Source organism: Acomys russatus, chromosome 7 (assembly GCF_903995435.1).
Source record: "Acomys russatus chromosome 7, mAcoRus1.1, whole genome shotgun sequence".
Lineage (NCBI taxonomy): Eukaryota > Metazoa > Chordata > Mammalia > Rodentia > Muridae > Acomys > Acomys russatus.
The window spans coordinates 3,740,970-3,766,833 of record NC_067143.1 but is presented as its reverse complement, the minus strand read 5'-3'; the positions used below and the strand labels follow the sequence as shown (position 1 = coordinate 3,766,833).

The 25,864-nt window shown below is 47.9% G+C and overlaps 1 protein-coding gene across 1 annotated transcript; it reads right to left on the bottom strand.

The window, feature by feature from the left end:
- Window positions 1–19,706: 19,706 nt before the first annotated feature.
- Klk14 (kallikrein related peptidase 14) lies at window positions 19,707–25,050 on the bottom strand. Its single transcript, XM_051149405.1, has 5 exons — window positions 25,011–25,050; window positions 23,086–23,254; window positions 20,570–20,823; window positions 20,339–20,475; window positions 19,707–19,941 (listed from the first exon to the last, which is right to left on the bottom strand). Exons 1-5 carry the CDS (start codon window positions 25,048–25,050, stop codon window positions 19,771–19,773), a joined length of 771 nt encoding a protein of 256 aa, XP_051005362.1. The 3' UTR covers window positions 19,707–19,770.
- Window positions 25,051–25,864: the final 814 nt, after the last annotated feature.

The following is a 25,864-nucleotide window of genomic DNA, read 5'->3' as shown; positions in this document are numbered from 1 at the left end:
TCCACCTCTCCGGGAAGGGCTTGGAGTGGGTGCTGAACTCATTCCTTTCCCTGTAGAGTCGGGTTCAGGTGGCGTGGCAGGAGGGAGGATGCTAGGTGAAATGAGGTGACAGCTTGTGTGGGAAGTCGGGGTACCTGTGCCCTCTTGTGGCCCAGGCTCATGCTTCCAATAAGCTTTCTCACATGGGAGGGGCTGGAGCCAGGAGTGGGGGCGGCCAGTGCTGGCATTTGTTGAGGGGTGATTGCCAGGTCAATGTTGATGTTCAAGGTTATGATTGGCTGGGACTCAAGTAACTTACCCGTGTTGAAGTGAGGTCATGGACCCACCAAGGGCTGGGTGCCTTCCACCCCCTCACTTCATGAATGAGCCAACAAGGAGCCCATGGCTGATAATCACACATACACTGGACCCAATCCAGAGGTACCTTCTCACAACTTATTATCTTTCCATATATTGGCAGCCTAGCTGGATAAAGAAAGAACTAAAAGACTCAATGTTCTCGTGGCTCAGAACTTGAGACTGACACATAGAAAACCCGAGTTCAGGTGAGGGGAGGGGTTGCTCTGTGCCTCAGTATCCCCCATTTGCAAGACGGCCCCCATCCACAGCACTTATGTCATAAAAAAAAAGAGTTATGTGAACTAATATCCCTTTAGGTAAAAGAATGCTTGGCATGTGACAGTGGGTCCCAGTGTGCTTGTTAAAGAACCTAAGCTGGAGAAGGAAGCAGCCCCAAGGTTTCCAGAGGAGGCCCCACCCTAGCTTGGCTTCAAAATAGGATTCTTTGCCAAGCAGAAACTGGAAGTTCTGGTTGGAAGTGTTGACTGGGACAAGAAAGTCTGCCCCACCACACCCAGAGCCTGACGTAAGCACAGATTGACAGGGTGACACAAAGGAAAGGGGACCAGAAGAAGAGTTGACATTCCTAGTGGTTCAGAGCTTGGGTCTGAGCACAGGTGACTTAAAAAAACACACACATGGGTAGCCAAGGTAGGTGAGAGGACAGAGACATGGAGGGAAAGGATGCAATACCCAAGAAGACGGGAGACTCTTGGTAGACCAGATGTCTCAGCTAGGTTCTTGCCATTAGGAATGCAGAGTTTAATTTCCATCACCTTCACTCTTTGCCACCAAAATAGAGTTCAAAGGGTCTGTCTTACTATCTGCCTGCTTCTGCTCCATGTCCTCTGCCTGCCTCACTACAGATGCAGCTAAAACAGACCGGCTCAGGATCCTGTCCGTCCTGACATGTCAAGGGCACTGTTCCAATACCCTTTAGACAGGATCACGTATTTTTCCTCCCCCTAGAAAAAGTCCCATTAGCATAAGCATGGTAGAATTGCTCCCATCTATCAGTAAGAAAATTGCAATGTCATGGAGGGAGAACACGCCACTTTCTCTCAACCTTGGGATCCCTCTTCCACTGCTGGCCCATCTCTGCTCCCATTTGACTCAGTACCACCTCTAAAATATTGGCTACACTCCTAGTCTACAGTTCACCTGAGCCTATTATTCTATGCGTGTGTTCTCCTGTACCTCCAATATAGGTACCAGTGCCCTCCGTGTTGTAGAACACAACTGTCAGCTCTTCGTAGTTCATCTTACTTGAGTTACAGTAGTGTTCAAGTGTGGATCACTCCTCAGCCCACCACTGAGTCCCCTTCCTTGACTGTCTAGAACAGGGTGTTCTTCTGGATCTACTCAGGTCTTCCTGGAGGCTCCTCAGCCATGGTTGGCTCTGACTTCTCACTGCCCAGAGCCTCTTCTCTCTTCTGTCTATACTCACTCCCTCACTGACCCCATCTTGTCCCGTGGCTTTAAATGTTATCTACAGGTTGATGAGTGCTTTCAAATTTAATGTCTCTGGACTGTTCTTCTCGGGTTTTCAAATTTAGCATCTTCCTGCCTACTCCACATCTCCGTGTTCTGCTCCTCTCGACACTTTCTGTCAGTGTTCACACCATCCTCTCCTTACTGAGCCAGAACCTTAGTCTTGACCTTGGGTTCCTTTCCCTACATCATCTCTCTGTTCTGCTATCAACCCTCCCAGATCTACGTTCAAAACAGACCCAGGATCTGACCAGTCCTCAGCATCCTCCCTCTTGCTCCCTTGATGTCTTCTGAACTCTCCTTTCTCAGCTGTGTTACTCTGAGTTCCTTGTGTGGCCTCTTTGCTTCTGTCTCTGTCTGAACTCTGTATCTTAAATATCTGTGTATTGGGGCTGGAGAGATAGCTCAGCAGTTAAGAGCACTGGGTTGCTCTTCCAGAGGTCCTGAGTTCAATTCCCAGCAACCCTGTGGTGGCTCACAACCATCTATAGTGCCCTCTTCTGGCAGGCAGGCATAAATATCGGTGTGTCAGCCAGGCCTGGTGGCACATGCCTTTAATCCCAACAGCTGGGAGGCAGAGGCAGGTGGAGCTCTGTGAGTTCAAGACTGGCATCATCTATAGAGTGAGTTTCAGAACAGCCAGGGCCACACAGAGAAACATTGTCTCAAAAACATAATAAATAATGCATTTCTGTGTGTACATGTGTGAACACATATGTGTGTATAAATAGAGGCAGGAATGTACCAGGTGTACCTGTGTAGGTCAAAGAACAATCTTGGCATATAGCCACTGTTATCCACCTTGAGACAAAGGCTCTTGTTGTTTGCTGCTGTGTACACTGAGGTAGCTAGCTCATGAGCTTCCAGGAATTCTGTCTTTGCCTCTCATCTCTGGAATTACAGATGAACTGTTGCTAATGGAAGCTAGCATATAGCTTTATGTGGGTTCTGGGGATATGAACTCAGGTCCTTGTGCTTTCATGGGAGGCACCTTACCCATGGCGCCATCTTGACACCCTCTATCCATATCCTGTTTTCAACATGTACGGTGAGGCTTAGCCACATGCGCCCATATGAACAAGACAATGTTTGCACTGTAAGCTAGGCCAATGAATTCGAGTTTATCCCTCAGGAAAGAACCATATTTTTCCTTGTGAAGTGCAGGGTTTGAATAACCCAGATCTGCAAGTCTGCATAACCATGCAGAGAGACCTCTCTCTATTTTCTTTTCTTTTCTTTCTTTCTTTCCTTTCTTTCTTTTTTCTTTTTTTTTTTTTTTTTAGATTCATTTTGTTTTTATTTTATGTGTATGGGTGTTTTGTCTCCACATCATGTGCATGCAGTGACCACAAAGACCTGAAGATGGCGTGAGATTCCCCAGAAGCTGGGTGTGAGCAGACTTGTGGGAACTGAGAATTGAACCTTATCCTCTGGAAGAACACCCAGTGCCTTTAAACACTGAGCAATCTCTCCAGCCCTCCTCCCCACCCCGATCCCCTACCCCCACAGAGTGACCTCTTACAGCGTGAGTCAGAGCAGGCCACTCTGGTCCTCAAAACCCTGTGGCCTCACTCATGAATACTGTCTTTACTTATGCTCTTGATAGGGTCTGGTGCCTTCTTTGCTCCTCCTGCTTCTCAGTGCCAGGCACATTTCCATTTCAGGATATTTGATTTCCTTTGCTCGCTGCCTGGAATCCCCTTTTCTCAGCTGTTTCTAACGTTTCCTCAGGTCCTATCCTCTGCATAAAGATGCTTTGGCTGGGGAAGTCAGGGTTTCTCAGATGAGCATTGATGAGTTGCTAGGATTCGTGAAACTCAGAAAAAGTGCTGTGCTCACAGTTTTGGTTGGTCACCACAAAAAGCTACAGCAAGGGCTTGTGAGATGGATCAGAGGGCAAAGGTGCTTGCTGCCGAATTCGAAGCCGAGTTTGATCTCTGAGATCTACACGGTAGAACGTGGACCTCCATGCGCACAGGGACAGGCATGTGCCTGCATGCATCCCCACCACCTTCACCTATGCCCTCCACCTAAACACAACGAAAGCTTTTTAACTGAAAAAGATACAGATGAAAATCTGAAGCTGAGCATAGTGCACTCCAGTGATCCAAGCACTCAGGAGGTGGAGGACCAAGAGTCAAAGGTTGTCTTGAGTTCAAGGTCAGACTTGACTACAGAAAATCTAGAAATGCTCCCTCCAAAAAAATGCAAAAAAAAAAACAAAACAAAACAAAACAAAAAAAACCCCAAACAAACAAAAACCCAAAACAACAACAACAACAACAAACAAAAACAAAAAACGAGACCAGAAGAAAAGAAAGAAAAAAGAAACAAGTCTGGAGAGAGATGCTTTCCTTACAAGCACTGGGCCTGAGTTCCATTCCCAGAACGCATGTGAGGGTCAGATGTGGCTAGGCACACTTGCAGCTCCCTTCAGAACCCACATGAGGGTCAGATGTGGCTGGGCACACTTACAACTCCCTTCAGAACCCACGTGAGGGTCAGATGCGGCTGTGCACACTTGCAGCTCCCTTCAGAACCCACGTGAGGGTCAGATGTGGCTGGGCACACTTGCAGCTCCCTTCAGAACCCACGTGAGGGTCAGATGTGGCCACACACACTTGCAGCTCCCTTCAGAACCCACGTGAGGGTCAGATGTGGCTGGGCACACTTGCAGCTCCCTTCAGAACCCACGTGAGGGTCAGATGTGGCTGGGCACACTCAGAACCCACGTGAGGGTCAGATGCGGCTGTGCACACTTGCAGCTCCCTTCAGAACCCACGTGAGGGTCAGATGTGGCTGGGCACACTTGCAGCTCCCTTCAGAACCCATGTGAGGGTCAGATGTGGCTGGGCACGCTTGCAGCTCTTTCTGGGTAGAGGCAGAGACAGATCTCTGGGGCTCACTGGGCAGTCAATCTAATATGCTATGGTGAGACCACTGAAAGGAACCAATGTCAAAAAAACAAAGGGATGGCTTGAAGAGATGGTTCAACGGTTTAGAGTATTTATTGCTCTTGCCGAGGACCCGAGTTCAAACCCAGTACCCTTGTGATGGCTCAGAATCATCAGTGCCTCCAGTTACAAAGGTTTTAAACTCTCTCCTGGCCTCTTTGTGCACGAGGAACACATAGGTTCCTGGGAAAACACTCATACACATGACATAGAATAAACAAGACAAAGCAAAACAAACAAAAACCAAGGGGAGTGAAGAGATGGCTCAGTAGTTAAGAACACACTGTTCTTGCAGAGGCCAGGAGTTCTGCTCCCAGCACTCACACCCAGCAGCTCACAGCCACCTGTGACCTCAGCCCTCCCTCTTGGCTTCTGCAGGCACTGTACTCATGTGCACAGACCTTTCGTTCAGGCAGCACATGCGCACATACCCCCCAACATGTACAACTGCACACACGGAAAAGATACCAATTAAACAGCATCAAAGAGGAGGCTAGCGAGATGGTTCAGTGGTTAATAGCACTTGTTGCTTTTACAGGTTTAGCACCCAGCACCCACATGCTGCTTAGCAACCATATGGAACTCCAGTTACAGAGGATCTGACTCCCTTTTTTGGTCTTCACAGTCACAGATATACTTGCCAGTGAAACACCCCCACACATAAGATATAAGTAAATACATCTTTAGAAAAACTATAGAGTAGGTTAGAGCCCAGAAGGTCCCAGACATGAAATTTCACTTATCCTCTCCCTGTGCAGTCCTGTGGAGAGTTTTCTTTCTCAGCCGTGGCGATGCAGGACATGTATGGGATGTTGTCAGCCAGAAACACACAAGCCTTGGTCACACCCACACACGTGTTCACCTACATGAGTGCTTCCAGTCTCTGTTCACACTCTCTGAGGCCAAACTGATCCATGCCCCTCCGTTTCCTACTGCCAATTACAGCATCAGTACAGACCACCTGTTCTCAGCCTTCCTAACGCTGTGACTTTTTCATACAGCTCCTCGTGTTGTGGTGACCTCCAACCACAAAATTATTTTCATTGCTACTTCATAACTGTAGTTTTTGTTACTGTTATGATTTATAATGTGCTTTTTTGATGGTCTTAGGGCAACCCTTGTGAAAGGGTCATTTGACTCTCCCCCCCGCCCCGCCCTCCAAAGGGTTATGACTCCTGGATTGAGAACCACTGGTATAGATGATCTTGGGTAACCAGATTCCCAAAGGTAAACAAAGGCACTGCCATCAATCAGGACTTTCCAAAGACTACCAGAATCTGGATGAGAAGCCTTCTTTAATGATGAAGACACTGTGGCAATAGTGATAGTGTGTGTGAGTGTGGGTACACGGTGCATGTGGAAGCCGAAGAATGACCTCGAATGCTGTTCCTCAGATGCTGCCCATCTTTTAAAAATCAATGTGGCATCTCTCACGGCCCTGGAGCTAACCTAGCAGCTAACTCTGGCTGGTCCAGCGAGCCTCGAGGATTTGCTTGTCGCCACCTCTCCATGGAGCATGCACCATTACACCCAGCTTTTTACATGAGTGCTTGTGATATAAGGCTTTTCCTGGGGAGATGTGAACAAATATCTACTCACCCCAGATAGAGCACCAAAGACAGACCAAAGAAGTCACTCCACTGAAGTCTAAATATAGTGAGCCAATGAGTTTATTGGAATTACTTTCAGGAGCATGAGTGTCTCAAAAGCAACTGCATCACCAAAAAGCCCCACTCTAGCATGGGTGACAACTCATAAAAGTTGCATCCCTGGAACTCTTTTAAGGACTTGCAGGCAGCTCCACAGGTCAGAGAGTCTCCTCTCCTCTGCTGTCCTTACTGCTTATATGACCTGGGGTGGGGTCTTGTAGGTTTTGGGGACTCTCTGAGACTTATGAATTGGTTACTTCCTATGTTTTAAAAGAATTTTTTTCCCTGGATTAAATGTTTCGATTTGAATAAAATTCTCACAGAGCCTTGCTCTGGGTAGAAGTCAGGTCTCATAGCTGCAAGACAAATCCTTAAGCAACTGAATTATCTCCCCTGCCTCAGATATCTTCTCTGTGATGTGCAGGGCTGGGGTAGCCCAGGCTTGCCAGGTTCCATAACCACTCAGCAGAACATCTCAGTGCTCCGTAGGCATCCTCTTCCGCCCCCAGTCTCACATCTTCCTTCTATGGGACTTGCCTACTCTCACCTCCCATGCTCCATGTTCTGTTTATTCATTTGATCTCTTGGCTTCCCTTCTAGAATGTGAGGTGAACATTTGGAAGGCAGAAATGCTTAACTATTTTAGTCTTTGGATGGCACCTATCACACAGTGGGATTCAGCAAATATTAACTGGGCGAATGAATAAAACACAGATATTGTTGAAAATGGGAAACGATGAGAACTTTTGTTTTCTTGCAGAGGAGAGGAATTTGGTATTTGGTAAAATTGATTAACCGTATGGCTTTTGATTTAGCTATCTTTTCATGGTGATTCTAAATCTCATCAAATTGGCCATTAAGATGAAGCATCGTATGGTTGAACTGTCGCCTAATTGTCCATCACTGGTGAGTGGCTTCCTAAGCATGGTGGTGGCACACTACAGAGCAGCAGTGCTTCTTACTCTTTAGTGTTCGTGGGGGCTTCTGTGGATCTTTATTTGGTGTGGATTCTGGAATTTATAGAGCTCAGACATGCTGTCAGTTGATCTGAGAAAGAAAGAAAAAAAACCAAGGCTCTGCATTTCCAACAGGTCTAGGCAATTCCCACAACTTCTGGGACATCAGCCCGAGAGGAGAGAGTGAAAACTGGAGCAGAATTTTTCAGTAGAACTCACAGAGACCACAGAACGACTCTGCACGTGTGTTGTCCAACATGACATCACCAGCCAGGTACCTAAAATACAGCGCGACTAAGTAATGCAATTTGAATATGGGTCTGGTTTCAACTAATTTTAATAAAGTATTAACTGAACTCATGAGGCTAGAAAGGGATCTCATCAGTTGAAAGCAAGTACTCTGTTTGCAGAGGACCTGAGTTCATTTCCCAGCACCTGTGCCCGATGGCTTACAGCAGTCTATACTTCTAACTCCAGGGGAACTGATGCCCTTATCTGGCCTCAGTGGGCATTGCACTCCTGTGTGCACATGTGCGCCTGCGCACACACATGTGCACACACACACACACACACACACACACACACACACACACACGAAGAGAGAGAGAGAATGAGTGAATATCTAAGAAGAAAAGGAAGCTGGAGAAATGGCTCAGTGCTTCAGAGTACTGGCTGGACTCAGTCTTGATTCCCATCAGCTGCACTGTATCTCACAGCTGTCTGTAATTACAGTCTCAGGGAGTCCAACACACTCTTCTGGTCTTTGAGGGAACTGTACACATGGGGCCCTCAAATATATACAAGCAGGCAAAAATCCCATAGGCATAAAATAGAATAAATATTTTTTTTAAAAAAAGAAAGAAATCCAAGTGTGGTGGTGCATGCCTGTAATACCAGCACTCAGGGAAACAGAGGCAGGCGGATCTCTGTGAGTTCGAGGCTAACCTGCTCTACAGAGCAAATCCAGGACAGCCAAGGCTACACAAAGAAATCCTGTCTTGAAAAAGCAAACAAAGAATCCCAGAGGAGCTTGCTGAGATTGAAGCACCAGCCAAGGACCATGTGTGAACTGAACCCCTTAGGCCACCTACAAAGATGCAGCCAATGAGCAGCTCAGGTTTCGTGTGGGTCCTCTAGTAAGGGGAAGTGAGGGGGGGTGCTGTCTCTGACATGGACCCGTGGCCATCTTTTTGGTGGCATCCTTCTGGTGGGACTGCCTTGCCAGGCCACAGGGAAAGCGGGCATGCTCAGTCTTGACGCAATTTGATAAGCTGGAGTGGATTGGAAGTGCTGCTCCCCTTTCTGGGAAACAGGGGCGGGAGGGTGTGACTGGGAGGTGAAGAGGGATGGGGTTATGACCGAGATTAAAGTAAATAAATTAATTATAAAAAGAAAAAGGAAAGAAAAGTTAATGCTACAACCAGGTGCCCCCAGCTATACTGAGTTTCCTTTATGCCTTGCTTTATTAAATATAAAATGGCACTGATTATATTTGAGTTAGTATTTTCTAAGCCACGAAGAGACAAAGCAGCTGCCATCTGCATTATGCAATGATAGTAAGACACGATGCTCAGGCATTATGAAATGCTGTCCAATTTGAGATATTAAAGTTTAAAAGGAAGTATTTGAGAATTACCCACTCTCAGTGAGAGATACAACAGCACTTGGACATCAAAGGTGAAATTCTTTAATGGGTGAGCTACTGACGTCTCTAGCACCTGCTGTAGGAGATCCCATGGTGACCAGAATTATCCCACAGCTTATACAGGGTTAGGCGCTGTCATGGTCTTGCCTATGTAGCCATTCGAAGCTGGTCTTTTTTATCCCCATCCCAACAGAGATTTTTCTCTGGAGCTAAGCAAGTTTTACAGGAGCCCAGGTTTGGATTCTATTTAGGTAGTTTTGTCCTTAGCTAACAGAATGCTCTCTTCTGGAAAAGGAGGTAGAGAAGCATAGGTGTGCAAACACAGAGGTAGAGAAGTGTAGGTGTGCAAACACAGAGGTAGAGAAGTGTAGGTGTGCAAACGCGGAGGTAGAGAAGTGTAGGTGTGCAAACACAAAGGTAGAGAAGTGTAGGTGTGCAAACGCGAAGGTAGAGAAGCATAGGTGTGCAAACACAGAGGTAGAGAAGCGTAGGTGTGCAAACACAGAGGTAGAGAAGTGTAGGTGTGCAAACGCGGAGGTAGAGAAGTGTAGGTGTGCAAACACAGAGGTAGAGAAGTGTAGGTGTGCAAACGCGGAGGTAGAGAAGTGTAGGTGTGCAAACACAGAGGTAGAGAAGTGTAGGTGTGCAAACGCGGAGGTAGAGAAGTGTAGGTGTGCAAACACAGAGGTAGAGAAGTGTAGGTGTACAAACGCGGAGGTAGAGAAGTGTAGGTGTACAAACACAGAGGTAGAGAAGCGTAGGTGTGCAAACGCAGAAGTAGAGAAGTGTAGGTGTACAAACACAGAGGTAGAGAAGCATAGGTGTGCAAACGCGGAGGTAGAGAAGTGTGGGTGTGCAAACACAGAGGTAGAGAAGTGTAGGTGTGCAAACGCAGAAGCTTAGGCTTAGGCTCGGCTATACTGTAGACGAAGCTCCTTGTTCCTGTGTAACCTAACATTTCCCAAGCAAGTGCTTGTGAGCAAATCCACTCTATTGCTATTTCTGATATACAAAATGTGTTAATATTTTCCTCTCTTTATAAAAATAGCTAGAGTTGGGCATGGTGGTGCATACCTTTGATGTCAGCACTCAGGAGGCAAAGCAGGATCTCTTGTGAGTTGGAGGCCAGCTTGACATATATAGCAAGTTCCAGGACAGCAAGAGTAGTCTCACCTGTCTCAAGCAAAAAGAGAGAAAGGAAGGAAGGAAGGAGAGAGGGAGGGAAGGGATGAGGGAAGGGAGGGAAGGGAGAGAGAAAGAGGCCGGCAGGAAGAAGAAAGGGAGGGCGGGGAGGATTGGGGAAATAGGTTAGCAGTACAGCACTTGTGTGGCATGCAGAAAGCCCTGGCTCAATTCCCAGCACTAGGAAAGATAAAATAAAAAATAATATGCCTATTAGAATCAATATTACAGGTGGGTTGGTGAGCTGGAAATCAGATTGAAATCATCTTTAATATAAATTATCTTTGCTTAGCTTTGTAGAAGAATGCAAGCTGAGAATTGCAGGGTGAACTATGTAAAATATAAGAAATACTGGTCTGAAAAAAAAAAGAAATAATGGTCTGTTTTTAAACGTGTATTAAGTGAGCTCAATTCTTGCTTCAGAGAGACAGACAGCTGTGACCGCTGTTAACCTCTGGTGGTCTAGCTGAGGTCTCACACTGAAACTGTAGGGCAGAAAATCATTAACAGTCCATTTTGTCTGTGGGTCTGACAAGGCCTGAAAAGATTTAGGATAAACGGATGGAAAATGAAAGAGATGAATCTGTAGGACTGAAAACAGGCAACGCAAGTGGCAGATGCGAAGAAAAAAACAAAATACGGGTGACGTTTGAGAGTGAACCTTCCTGATTACTCAGCCAGTGAGGAAACGGCCTGCATCGGAGTTACAGAAACTGTTCCGTACACTACGTCAGCAAACCTGCCATCCAAGGTTGACACCTAGCTTTGCGAAATCATGAATGTCCTCCACTTTGCTGGTCTGAGCCTCCAGTACCCTTATTTTTAAATGAGGGTCCAGGCTTCTCCTATTTGTATCATCTCCTCGGGCTCCATAGCCACCAAGCCTGCAGGGTTTTGTTTTTGTTTTTGTTTTTGTTTTTTGTTTTTGTCTCCTTTTCTCCATAGAACTTGTTTGGGTGCCGCATAAGGATCACAGTGTGTGCCTATCACATTGTCAGAGATGTTCTAGCCCCCACAGACCAGACAAGACAAGACAAGAAAACCATGTGTTGATATTCCCTAATGAGCAGAGATGCTAATGATAAAATATTAGTATTTTTATCTAAGTAGGTAAAAAGTCCTTTCAGCAAATACTATAAACGTATCGACCAAAGGCATCGGACGACTTGGGAAGAGAGTCTCAGTGAAGGAGTGTCTACGTTGGGTTGGTGGGACTGTCTACATGTCTGTGTGGGATTTTCTTAACTATGTTGATTGACGTGGGAAGGCACAGCACCATTTCCTAGGCAGGGGTTCTTGAACCAAATAAGGGTGAGGAAATCTCTGACTGGAGAAGTGAGTCAGTGGTTAAGAGCACTGGCTGCTCTTCCAGAGTCCCTGGGCTCAATTCCCAACACATCCATGGTGGTTCGCGCCGTCTATAATTGCAGTTCCAGGGGACCCAACACTCTCTTCTGCAGGCACCAGGCATGCTCATGGTTCACATACATACATAGAGGCCAAACTCTCATTAAAAATTAAAAGGAAAATAAAAGAATTTGCCTTAAGGGAGGGTCAGTAACTGAGCTGAGCACAAACATTTCTCTCTGCTATTGACTGTGGCTGGGACATGGACAGCTATTTGAAGTATTTGCCTTGACTTCCCCAGTTACGGACTGTAGCCTGGAATCAGAAGATGAAATAAACTCCCCTTTTCCTAAGGTTCGCTCTGCTGTGGAATTTTATCACGGCAACAGAAGCAAGCCTGTGACAATGTGTGAATGGCCCGTGAGTATATGCACCGCCAACTTGTCAACAAATAAATGCAAAAATGAAGCCATAATGAGATACCGCCTGACGCCTGTTAAGAGAGAAGTGTTGACAAATTGTGGAGTAAGAGAGACTGTGTGTGTAGTTAGTTGGTGGGGGTGCAACTAAGTGTGGCCACTATGGAAAGTTATACATAGAGTGACTGCATGAATCGGCAACCCCACTTAGGGCTATATATCCCAAAGGAAGCAGAGTTATGTTCTCAAAGAGATCTCTGCCCTCCATGTTCGCTGTATTTATTACTCACAGAAACCAAGACAAGGGAACAGCCTAAGCTGAAGGGTAAATGGATAAAGGACAGCAAATGTATATGAGGGAATAATAGTCAGACTTATAAAAGGCTCATTTGGTGCAACAGGGATAAGCCCCGAGGACATTATGCTAAGTGAGATGAGTCAGCACGAGACGGCAAATGCTGGAGTTGGAAAGGTGTGCAGTGGCCATAACACTTCTGTGCAAGCACGAGGACCTGCAATGTGTACTTCCAGCACCCACATAAAGATGAATATAGTGGGGTGCATTTGATACTCCAGTTCTGGGGTTGGGGACAATGATAGATAGCTCTCCAGAGCCAAAACTGCAAGCTCCAGGTTGAGTGAGAGACTCTGTCTCAAAATAAGGGGCAGAGACTGATAGAGGAGGCCAGCTGGCCTGACCTTGGCCCCCACACGTGCACACACAGGTGAGTACACCTTTGCTCATATATGAGGCCGTGGGCCCTTTGGGCAGAAGCAAGCATACACGGTAATTGCAGTTTATGTTTTAAATTTTTATTTATTGTATTTTGGGTGCATAAGTGGTTTCCCTGCATGTATGTACACCACATGTATGTTTGGTGCCCACAGAATTCAGAGGAGGGAGTGAAATCTCCTGAAATTGGAGTTATGGTTGTTTAGGAGTCACCATGTGTGTGTTGGGAACTGAACCCAGGCCTTCTGCAAAAACACCAAGTGCCCTCAGCCACTGAGCCAGCTCTCAAGCCCCTATTTATTTATTTATTTATGTTTTTCGAGACAGGATTTCTCTGGATAGCCTTGGCTGTCCTGGACTCTTTGTAGACCAGGCTGGCCTCGAACTCACAAAGATCCACCTGCCTCTGCCTCCCGAGTGCTGGGATTAAAGGCGTGCGCCACCACGCCGGCTATTCTTTTATTTTTAAATAAACTTTAAGGATTTTTTTATTTTATTTTATGTATATGGGTAATATTTCTGCTTATATGTCTGTGCCATGTGTATGCAGTGCTCATAGAGGCCAGAAGGGGGCACTGGATCCTTAGAGCTGGAGGACTAAACCATTGTGAGCTGCCATGTGGGTGCTGGGAACTGACCTCTGGGCCTCTGCAAGAACAGCCTGTGTGTGTGTGTGTGTGTGTGTGTGTGTGTGTGTGTGTGTGTGTGTGTGTGTGTGTGTGTGTGTGTGTGTGTGTGTGTGTGTGTGTGTGTGTGTGTGTGTGTGTGTGTGTGTGTGTGTGTGTGTGTGTGTGTGTGTGTGTGTGTGTGTGTCTTGGATAGATCGACAACTTTTTCCTTTTTTTTTTTTTTTTTTTTTTTTTTTGCCTTTTCCAGACAGGCTTTCTCTGTGTAGCCTTGACTCTCCTGGACTCACTTTGTAGACCAGGCTGGCCTCGAACTCACTGGGGTCCACCTCCCTGCCTCCGTGAGTGTTGGGATTAAAGGTGTGCATCACCATGTCTGTCTGACTCAGGAAACATTTTAAACCACTGGGGCATCTTTCCAGCTCTTCCCCCTAGCAGTCTTTTCTGTTGCTTTAATAATACATGCCACCCAAGAGCTCCCAAACCCCAGGCTGTCTCCTACATAAGGCTGGCCGGCCTCTTGCAGAACAACACCACAGCCAAGACATACACAGAGGTCATGAGGTCATTCCCAGGCACACATTTCCACGGCAGTGACTCTCTGAAAACAAAGCTGTCCTGTTTGCCAGTTGCCGTGGCGTATATTGCCCCACTTTGTCTAATGCCAGGTTACTGGTATGTTCTAGCTCCACTCTGTTGCTGTGACAAGTACCGTAATAAAGGCCTTAGAGGAGGAGAGGGTTTGTTCCAGCTCACAGGTCACAGCCAGTCATGGAGAGAAGTCAAGAAGGACTCAAGGAGGAGCTTGAAGGAGAAACCACGGAGGAGCACTGTTCGCTTGCGCAGGCTTATGCTCCACAGAGGAGCACTGTTCCCTTGCGCAGGCTTATATGTGCAACCCAGCACTGCCTGCCTAGGGATGGTGCCTCTCACAGTGGCCTGGGCCCCCTGTCTACATCAAGACAATCTCTCACAGAGATGTCCACAGGCAAATCTATCTAGACAATTCCTCAGGTAAGACTCCCTTCTTAGATGGTTCTAGGCTGTGCTAACCAAGGCAAAATGTCAACTCGCTGGACATGCATCTGGTTTTGAGATATTTGGAAGTTCATTGTGATGATCAGTTTTGATTGTCAAGTTGTTTGATTTAAGAAACACCTAGAACATTCTCCACAGTTAAGTGGAGACTGGGGACTGACTTTCACATGAACTCTGGTGCCCCATATTTGGCCATGTCCCCTTGATGGGGAGGCCTGGTGGCATTCAGAGGAAGGATAGCAGACTACCAAGAAGAGACTTGATATCCTAGCATCAGAGTCAAGGGGAGGAGGTCCCCTTCAGTCACAGTCATAGGGAAGGGGAATGAGGTGAAAGCAAGAGGGAGGGAGGAATGGGAGGATGCACGGGATGGGATAGCAATTGAGATGTAATATGAATGATTTTATTTTTCAATTAAAAAAAAAAAAGAAACACCTAGAGAGGGGCTGGAGAGATGGCTCAGCGGGTAAGAGCACTGGCTGCTCTTCCAGGAAACCCAGGTTAAGTTCCCAACACCCACACAGTAGCTCACAACCATGTGTAACTACAGTTATGGAGGAATCTGACACGATCTTTTGGCATATGTACATATATAAATTCAGGCAAAACACCCATGCATATAACATTTTTGAAATGGAAAAAATTTACGGAAAAAAAATCCTAAGGGGTCTGGGGACATGGCTCAGTTGGCAGTACCTGATTTTGAGCCTCAGAATGCACATTAAAAGAAAAAAAGCAGGCATACACTTTCTATCTCAATTGCAATGCTGGGAGATGGAGACTTACTTTCTAGCCGTTCTACCTGAATTAGCAGGCACCTGAGCAGTGACTCTCCAAAATAACAAGGTGTGTTAAATGACACCTGAGGTTGACCTTTGACTGTAGGCATAAGGTTATTGTGTAGTTTAAATTCTGATTTCCTGCCTAAATGTGTAAACTCTGCTCCCCAATTGTCCCCTGACATGTTAATAAAGCAGCTTACAGCCAATCAGTGAGCAGAAGAGAGGATAGGGCTGGACTTCCTGTAGCCAGGGGAGGAGGAGTTAGCAGAAGAAGCAGGGGATGCAGCCGTGGATAGAGGTCCAAGGAAGATCAGGAGGAAGGAGCTGGAGCCGAGGAAAGCTACAAAGTGCAAGTATCTCTGGGATTATTGCTGGGAGTAAGACAGGATAGCTTAGAGGGTTAAGAACAGACTTAAATTGCTCAAGATTGTGTTGTGAAGCTTATTGTCATAGTCTCAATTATTTGTGTGATAGCCAAATTAAGAGAGAAGCTAAGAGAAACAAACACTGTTTTACAAAAATAACATTAACGTTTGACCTCCACACACCGCCCCCCCCCCCCCCGACACACATGCATGTGCATACCCCTGGGTTGAAACACTCCATCCTGGAAGAAGGTTCTTTAAGGCCTCGGGAAGTTTTCCATCAAACCACCCCTTCTGTCCTTGTTGGCTTTTTGTCACTTTGACATAAATTAGAGTAATCTATGAAGAAGCAGCTCAGTGGAGAACATGCCGCTGTCTGATGACCTGTCGGTAAGACTATAGTGTACCTTCTTGATGGCTGTAGGGTATAGGCAGGTGAGCCTAGCGTGTGTGAGAAAGCAGTGTGAGCAGGCAAGCCAAGGAGAGCAAGCTGGCAAGCTGCATTCCCCTACGGCTCCTGCTTCAGTTCCTGCCCTGAATTCCTTTGATGTGGAAGAGTAAGTGAAACAGACCCTTTCCTTTCCAAGCTGCTTTTGGCCGTGGTCTTTCTCAGAGCAACAGGAGCCCTGAGTAAGACAAAAGGAGTTGGGTATTTATTGCCGTGACAGACCAGAACGTGCATTGGGCAGGATTGTGGAAGGACTTTGGAGCTTTGGATTAGAAAACCCATCGAGTGTTCAGGACTTAATGAGCTATCGTGAGGACTTAGAAGATAATGCCAAGAGCAGTGCAGACAGTGGAGGCCCGGCGTGTGAGAAGACCTCAGAGGAAAGCTCGAGAGTCCTGTACAGACTCTGTTGGAGCGGTTTGATATTTTGCGTTAAGACTCTGTGGTTTTGGTTAGAAGTGGGGTGAGGCTGTGATTAACAAGAGACCAGAAACACTCAAATGAAACCTTTTCTCTGCTGGGATAATTGATGCCGGTCAGTTGGGCTGAGGAATCAGCTGTGGTTAAGAAGAGACCAGCATCATTAAGGTGAAATCTTCTGGGAAGTGTTTCCTCAGGGTCAGCACACAGAAGCTGTGGTCCAGAGAAGGTCAAGGCTCCATCTTGTGCTGACAGCCAAACTTGGTAATGTGTGAGAGTTTCCCAGGTAGTGATGGTTTTGAAGGGATGAAGAGAGCAGATGTGGCTTGGCAAGGCTGGGGTGCCTGACAAGAGGCTATTGGGGAAGACGTAACTCTGGTTCACAGTAGAAGCCCCAGTGTTGGAGGAGTTGGGAAGAGAAGTTGAGGCGTGGTACCATGTGGCAATGCTGGAGTCACTAAAGAGAGCCCAGGAGAGGCTATTGGTGAGGGTAAAGTTGCAGTAGAGACTCGAGCATTTAGGAGATGCTTGTGTCATGGGATGCTGACCAAGGCTACCAGCAGGTGTGGAGTGGAGCTGGCCTGAGGCTAGGATACAAGTTTTGAGGTTATGGATGACAGAGCCAGAGGTGGAGCTGTCCACGCCCTTTGAAGCCCAAAGGATGTTGAGTCCCAGATGTGTCTGAGTCAGCACTGTTGGACTTTGGTTCTGATTTCACTCAATTGTGACTGTGTCCTTGTTCTTCCCTTGTGGATTAAGAAAGTATTTAACATTAAAACCAAACAAACACGTAGAAGCCCATAGCTAAGAGGCATTGATGCGTTGGGGAGAAATTGAGCACTTTAAAAAGACTGAACGTTGAAAGTGTTCGAATTTTTAAAGCCTGGAGTTTTTTATAAGCCGCAATGTCTCCGTTGCCATAGTGGTATTAATATGAGACCTTGAAGACACGATGGGAGCTTTATGGTTTGATAATGATGTATTCACTTGATAAGGGGTCACTCTCCGTGGAGGCTGAAGAGACGACTTGGCGGTTAAGAGCTCCTGCTGTTCTCGCAAAGGAGTCAAGTACAATTCTCAGCACTCCACAGGGCAGCTTACAGCCACCTGCAAGTGCAGCTCCAGGCACCCAACACCTAAAGCTCTTTGGTGTTTGTAGGCACCTACACGAGTTCACGCGTCCTGACCCCACACGCACGCACATGATTACAAAATAAAATGAACCAGTTAGATGTGGTGGTGCACGCCTTTGATCTCAGCACTCAGGAGGCAGAGGCAGGCGGATCTCTGTGGAGTTCAAGGCCAGCCTGGTCTTCGTGGCCAGTTCTACGGATACATACGTGTTCTCACCAAGAAGGAGTGGTCCAGGTGACTCATGAGACTCTAAAAGTAAACAAATGTCACATGTCTAGGAGAGTAAAAATTCCCACGATTCCCAAGGCCCCTCTCCAAGGTTCTAAAAACAGCAGCAGTGGCTGGAAGGGGATTTTTCCCACCTGTCCAACTGCCTCCGAGCTACGGGCAGAGCTCCAGGGCTGTTGTGTTTGGGAGTCCCAGCTGTGCTGGAGGGAGCTTTGTGCAAGGAACCTCCGCAAATTCACTGGGTTATCAGGCTGGACTTTGGTGTAGTTGGTGGTGGTCTCCTCCCCATTCCTCTTGCTCCCTCCCTCCTCCCTACACCTCTTCACCCATTGAGCTGTGAGAAGGCAGCACTTCTCCCTCCATGCCTTCCTCACCGCCATGACCCACATTCTCTAAACTGTGACCCCAAATGAAGCAACCCCTTGAGTGGCTTGCACCACCTATTCTGTTACAGCCAACAGAAAGTGAAGACACAGGATACAATAAACACAAATGGCCTCAAACCATAGCTATTAGCTTAAAATGTAGGACTGTGGTTGCATGGATTGATTTATTACATTTTATTTTATGCATGCGTGTGTCTCATGTGTATGCATATTTGTGTGCATCTGTGCATGCAGTGCCCACAGCAACTAGAAGACAGCATCAGACCCCCTGAACTGGAGTTGTGGATGGTTGTGAGCCACCATATGGATGCTGGGAAGTGAACCCTGATCCTGTGCAAGAACAGCCAGTGCTCTTAACTGCTGAGCCATCTCTCTATCTCTTTGATTTTATTTTAGGATTATTTTATCATAAATTTTATGTTGCTTGAATTTTAGCAATGGCTGTGTTGATCAACCAACTCTTAAAATGCCTGAAGCTTTCCCAGTTGTCTCCACAAGCTTGAGTGGGCACTGCCCCTCAGCCCTAGTGGAGGGGCCACGTTCACAGGGCCTCCACCTGACTCCTATGATGTTCACTATTGCATGAGGGCTGCCCACTGCCAGCATGTTGCTTGCACAAGCAGGGATCTGCATTGGATTTTTTTGACCATCTCTTTTCCATCAACTAGGTCGAGGACTGCTGCACAGTAGGTGTCCAAAATACACAAATGACTGCTCATAGTAGGTGCGCAATAAGTACTACTTGAGGAGAGAGAATAAGAAAAGAAGATTCACCATAACACAGCAGTCTCGTGGAAGTCAGGGATGGCTTGCACAAAGCCAGCAAAACCTGCTTTCTCTGGATCGGGCTGATGGCTCTGTGTCTGAGGGAGGAGGCCTGGTCCTGGATCCCTATGTCTGAGAGATGAGGGCCAGAGCTTGAACCCTGTCATGCAAGGTCATTTGTGTCCTGCCTCTGTGGGGATTGGAGTTGGGGGATGACGACTGGTGATGAACAGGCAGAATGAGAGATAGGCTTTGCTGGGGACTTGAACTCAACTGTCCTGCCCTGCTCTGACTAGCAGAAGGAAGACTCTGTGTGTGTAGTCTCCAAGGATGAGACAGCTCAGAGGCATGGAACCCAACCACAGGTAGATGGAGTGCGATGGACAGACTCCGGGGACCAGTTCAGTGCCTGAGTCGGCCACTTTTCTTAGCACATGCTGCTCATGGGCATGGACTGATGAAGAAAGCAACAGGAAGTGTGGGATGACTCCCTGGTTTTGTTGGTGGTGGTTTTTATTTGGATTTTAGAGACAGTTAGAGTTTTGGAAGCAGGCTTCTTTGGATGTGGATCCTGGTCCAGAGCATTTTGACTCCAGCCTCTGGGCCCAGTGAGCCAAGGCCCTGGGAAGGAAGGTGGAACCTAGAATAAGGGCAAGCATACTGGGTCTGAGGGAGGAGGCTCGAGCCTGGGGCCTGGGTCTGAGGGAGGAGGCTAGGGGCTGAGGCCCCGAGTCTGAGGGAGGAGGCTAGGCGCTGGAGTCCTAAGTGTGAGGGAGGAGGGAAGAAGAAGACTCTAGAGTCTTGGGGAGGATTCAGATGTCTGATGGAGGAGGCTGTGAAGGCCCAGGGACAGCTGGTAATGATCATACGGTGGTGGATGATTGGTTGCTTTGCATTGTCCTCAGTATCCAGCTCCGGTAATTGCACAGGTTGGTGTACACTCCCGGGTAGCCAGGTAAAGCACAGCGCTCCATTCCATAGGACACAAGGCCCTGGAGCTGTCCCCCACACACCAGTGGTCCCCCAGAATCACCCTGTTGGGGGGAGCAGGAATGGGAACAGAATCAGCCATAGGAGGTAAGCAGTTGAGGCAAGAAGCCTTCTCACCTCTGACTCCAGCCTCAGGCAGGGGCAGGACACCGTACCCGTCCCAGTCTCCCTCTGTGAATCTGATGCCCACCCCATCTGTATTTCCAGATGACTCTGTGTCTCTTCACACCCCCTGTCTCTGCCTGAGAAGTTTCTCTCTATTAGGCCAAATAAGAAACAGAAACATAGTGGAGTTAAGTCCAAAGGGTCATGTGGCTGCAAGGCAAGGCAGCTGGATTGTTCCTGTATCTCTGGGCCTTGAGGTTTCCCAACCACATCCTCTGACACTGTGGTACCCAAGACTGAGCCCTAAATTGCCCTAGAATCAAATCTGGGCCTCACCTGACAGGAGTCTTTTCCGCCTTCGGGGACCCCCGCACAGACCATGCCCGGTGTGATGGCTCCAGGATAGGCTCGATGGCATACCTGCTCTGGCATGATGTTGACATTCACACACTGCAGAGCTGTGGGGTACCTGGCTGGTGGTGGGGAGCACAGAAGGGTCACAACTAGAGAACCCTGGATCCAGGGCTTCCAGGGTTAGCATCCTCCCTCAGACCCAGAGGTCCTTACCAACGGGGCTGGCTGTGGTTCCCCAGCCCGACACTCGACATGGAGTCCCTGGGCTGGCACAGGAGGTGGCCACAGAAATGGTCTTTACTGCTCGCCCCAGACGTGCTTTCCTCTGCAGCTTCAGCAGCATCAAGTCATTATCATGGGCCTGGGGTCGGTACTGAGGATGTATCACCTGACGAACCACACGCAGCATCTGCTGAGTCGCTTCCCACCTTCTTAGGTTGTGCTTGCCCAGAGCTACATGAAGGATCCTGTCCCATAAATCCCAAGAGTAAACGCTGCTTGAGGTCTGACCACAGACCGGGTTCCAGCTCGCATTTCCTCCCATGGTGATGGGTTTCTCTCCAACTCTAACCTTTGTCCCTCTAACTCTGTGCTTAGCATTTTGTGGCCTCACAAAATGCCTTCGCATGGCCCTGGCATTCTCTCTTCACCCCACTTCATTTGATGTCATTTCCTCTTGTGGAATATACTCAAGGGCCATTTGACGCTCTTGAGTCAGTTCCTGAGTCCTTGACAGTTTCTTAGTGGACTACGTCTCCAGATTCTAAATCGTGTGTGTGTGTGTGTGTGTGTGTGTGTGTGTGTGTGTGTGTGTGTGTGTGTGTGTGTGTGTACATTCTAGGGAAGGCATCATTCTTATCTCTGTGTTCTACACATTTTTCAGGCAAGGGTCAGGACTCTAGGTCTAGTCTGCATGATGGCATAATTTCTAGATTCAGATGTGAGCTTAATGCTTCAGGATAAGCTATGGACTTTGCTTTTAGCTCTGTGGTGAAGGTTGGGTTTGGATTCTAGATGTCAATATGGGTTCTGAGTTCTAGAGTCATCATCTGGGGCTCCAAACTGAGCACTAGGCAGATTGATTCTGGATTCTTGACACTGATAAGAGCTCATGATCAGAGCTCATGTCTAGGTAAGGCTCCAGGTTCAGGAGTAGCTTTTGATTATGAGCTGGGTTCTAGACAACTGTTTAAGTTCTGGACTCTGGTTGGGCTCAGGGTTCTAAATATCCACATGAGCTCAATTTAAACTGAGCAACAGCTGACAACCTGGGCTCTAGATTCTAGACTCTGGTCGGTGTCCTCAACCATGAAGCTTTAGGTTCCAGACTAAGCTATAGTTTATGAACCTATATACAGTGAAAGAGAAGCTGGTTTCAATCCCGAGCTCTGTGTTCTGGGCTCTGTTCTGCTTGCCAGTCTCCAGATTCTAAATTAAGCTTCCATTTTTGGCCGTCATCCAGGTCATAGTCATGGTGTGAGCTGTAGCCTAGACTTTCACTTCAAGGCTGCAGTCTGAGCTCTAAATTCTGGTTGCAAATCAGGAAGGAGTTGGGCTCTAAACCACAAATTATGGCCAGTATTCTGGGATTCAGACTCTGAGGTGGAGTCAGGGTTCTAGGATGCTCAAAGAGGAACTGGTACCTAGACTTGGAGCTAAAAACCTATATCTAAACCAAGTTCTAGGTCCAGCATATTAGTCTGTGTGTGTGTGGGGGGGGGGGTGCATGCTGTGGCATACATGCATAAGCCAGAAGACAACCACCTTTTCTGAGACAGAGAACTTCTCGTCACTCAGGTCTGTGTCCTCCAGGACAGCTGTCCCACAAGCGTGTAGACATTCTTCTAATTCCACCCGCCATCTCTCTATAGGAATGTTGCCATTACAGACATGGACACTACATCCGGCTTTTAGGCGAGGTCTAAAGATTCCAAACTCAGGTTGGCAGGCTTGTACAGCAAACACTTCACCCACCCTGACTATTCTTACAGTTTGTGTGTTCTGCCAAAATGAGTTCCAGACTCATGTCTGGGTCCTGTGCTCCAAGCTGGGTTCTGGGTTCCTGGTATGTTCTAGGCTTCTAAATGTAAACTGTGTACTAGTCTGAGACAGGCTATTGCTGGTCTGGATGTGGCACTTGGTAGCTGGATGAATATATAAGCTTGCGTCTTTGATTCCAAACCCACTGACTGGCTCTTGTTATCTAAGCATAGTTCTAGCATGAGGAAAGGGCCCCACACTCTGAACTTTGCCCCTCAACCTAGACTCTTCTCTAGACTCCAAATCAGCACCTAGCTTCTGCACTTTGCTCTCTACATGGATCTGGGTTTACAACTAAACTCTAGGACCTTAGGATCTACAAGTCGCTGACTCAAGAACAAGAGAGATTACTCGCCAGGCATGGTGGTGCACACCTTTAATCCCAGCACTCGGGAGGCAGAGGCAGGTGGATCGCTGTGAGTTTGAGGCCAGCCTGGTCTACAAAGTGAGTCCAGGATACCCAAGACTACACAGAGAAACCCTGTCTTGAAAAACCAAAAAAAGAAAAAAGAAAACAGAAAAACAAACAAGAAAAAAGAAGAAAAAGAAGAAGAAGAAGAAGAGAAGAAGAAGAAGAAGAAGAAGAAGAAGAAAGAAGAGAGGGAGAGATAGAGAGACAGAGAGAGAGACACACACAGAGAAGGAGAAGAGAGGAGAGAGAGAGAGAGAGAGAGAGAGAGATTACTCACGGGCGGGAACAGTGAGCAGCAGAGACGACCCACTCATCTGACAACAGGACCCCTCCACATATGAAACGACGCCTACCACCTGCTTGCAGAGCCACCTGCCATGGCTGGGAGTTCGGGATACACGTGTAGCCACCAATAATTTTATGATCTCCTTGGCCGTGGACTACAGCTATGGGGTGGGGTGGGGTGGGGTAGAGAGATGAGCAATTGACCTCTAAGCCGCAGCTCTGTACAATGCCCAGTGTTGGCAGAGACAGAGCTCCTTCCCTGTGGCCCAAAACCTAAGCCATCTGCCTCTTTCTGTTCCACCGAAGTGTGATAACACGTTCAATATTGCTCCCAACAGAAACAGGCTTTTCTGACCTCTCCTTAAAGTAATCTTCATGATCTCTGTTGTTGTATCCACATCCACCTCATCCAGGGCTTGCTCTGCAGCCTTTGACTCCACCCTCCCGTGAGCACTTTGTTTCCTTTGGGTTGAGATAAGGTTTCACTGTGTTCAAGGCTGGCCATGAACTCCCAGCATTCCTTCTATCTCAGCCTCCCAAGTGCTGGCAATCCCAGCATGCACAAGCACTCCTGGCTCCCATGGATATTTTTGGTTTTCATTTTCATGTGGGCTGTATGTGTGTGTGTGTGTGTGTGTGCGCACGTGCATGCACATATTTGCAAGTATGTGGGCATATATATGCATGGTGCATGTGTAGTCATGTATGTATGTGTGTGTAGAGGCCTGAAGGTATGTCGGGAATTTTCCTAGATCACTTCTCCGTGTTATTCACTGAAGCAGAGTCTCTCGATCCAATCGGGAGCCCACCCTTACGGATAGTCTCAGCAGCAGCTTCCGTTGGGGAGTCTCTTGTCTTTCCTTTCCAGCAAGCCCATCACAAACAGCTGCCGCCTGCATAGGCTCTGTGGATCTGAACCCTAGTCCTCATGGTTGAGTGGCAGGTGCTTAGCTGCTGAACCAGCTCCCTGGCTCTCCGATGCTCCCCTCAAGGTACCACGTGCCACTTTAGTCCCTCCTCAACGTATCCAAGGAGTTCCTGTGCCCTTCCAAACCCTACCACTCAGTGTGGTCCCCACGTCCTCACTCTGTCCCCAGACTCTCTTCACCCTTTCACACTCCACTTTCATCTTTCCTGACAAGACCAAAGACAGCCCCACGAGCCTCTTCAGACAGAACCTGCTTGAGATGTCAGACTCTTCTCTGTTTCCTCCATATCCTGTAGCTGCCTCTCTCCACAACCATATTCCCTGGTATCTTTACTTACTTAGACTGTGGACACAGAGCTTCTAGTTAACTGAGGTCCTTAGCAACAATCCCCAAATTACTCGCTGCTCTACGTGTGCCCTGGAGCTTGTGAGTGCATAGAACACAAAGATGAACCTCAGGTGTCGTGTAGCAGGTACCATCAGTCTGTTTTGAGATAGTGTCTCTCAGTGGCCTGGAACTTGCTGCCTAGCCTAGGCCATCTGGCCAGCAGGCCCTAGGGAGCTCCTGCCATTTCTGCTTCCTCAGTGATAATTATGATACTTCATGACATGCACGCACACGCACACGCGCGCATAAGCACACACACACACACACACACACACACACACACACACTGCACTTGTTTGTTTGTTTGTTTTCCAGGCAGAGTTTCTCTGTGTAGCCTTGGCTGTTCTGGACTTGCTTTGTAGACCAGGCTGGCCTCGAAGAGATCTACCTGCCTCTGCCTCGGAGTGCTGGGGTTACAGGCGTGCGCCACTACACCTGGCTGCACCTCCCTCCCCCCTGTTTTAAAGAGTGAGCTCCAGGGGGATCAAACTCAGATCCTTGCGCTTCCAAGCCTAGGCTGTCTGCTAGCTCCTCTGGGCTTTTTCCATCAGGCTGTCCCCAGATGATACTTATACCTCAGAACCCACCACATTGCTCTTACCTATAGCCAAGGCCTGGAGTATGGTCAGTAGAAGGAACATTCTGGAGCTGGAGGTCCTGGTCTAGCAATGCGAGAGCAAGTGGAAGTGGGGGACAAAAATAAGCCTCAGGGAGCAGTGAATACCACTCACACCAAGGCCCAGACCCTCAGTGACATGGAGACAGAACAGAGAGCTAGAGGCCAGAGTCAGAGAGGTTGGGGGGTCCCAGGCTCCTCAGCTGTGAAGAAAAAACACCTACCAGGTTCCAGTCACTCTAGCTCCTTGCAAGTGTGGAAGAGGTAGGGGTGGTGTCTCTTCCAGGACACGCCAGCAAAGCCTTTTATCCCTGGTCTGGGCAGCTGGCCCTGCCCCCACCGCTCTTCTACTTTTTTTTTTTTTATTGCCTAGTTTCCATTCCAAGATTCTCTGCTTCCTTCCCTCCCATCTCTGGCCAGAGAAGCAGACACAATTATTAATGGAAGCCTACTTGGTGAAAGATGCTGTAATCTGAAAGGAATGGGAGCTGGGGGGTGTGACCCTGGGCATGGAGGATGGGAGAGGTGTCCATCTTGGGCACAGGGTGTGGGAGAGGTGTCCAGCCTGGGCACGGAGGGTGGGAGAGGTGTCCAGCCTGGGGACAGGGGGTGGGAGAGGTGTCCAGCCTGGTAAAAGAGTGTGCAGTGGATGGGTAGAATCTGGGAGGGGGCCCCAAGGATGATACTGGGTGGGGCAGAGGGGAAAAGAGAGAGAGGGGAGGGAGGAGACAGACAGATGGACAGAGACCCAGAGAAAGCAGGAGAGACGGAAGATGAGTTAAGGTGAGCCTGTAGTGGGCTTTGGAGCTGGGGGGTCCCATTGCAATCTGCCCCTCTTG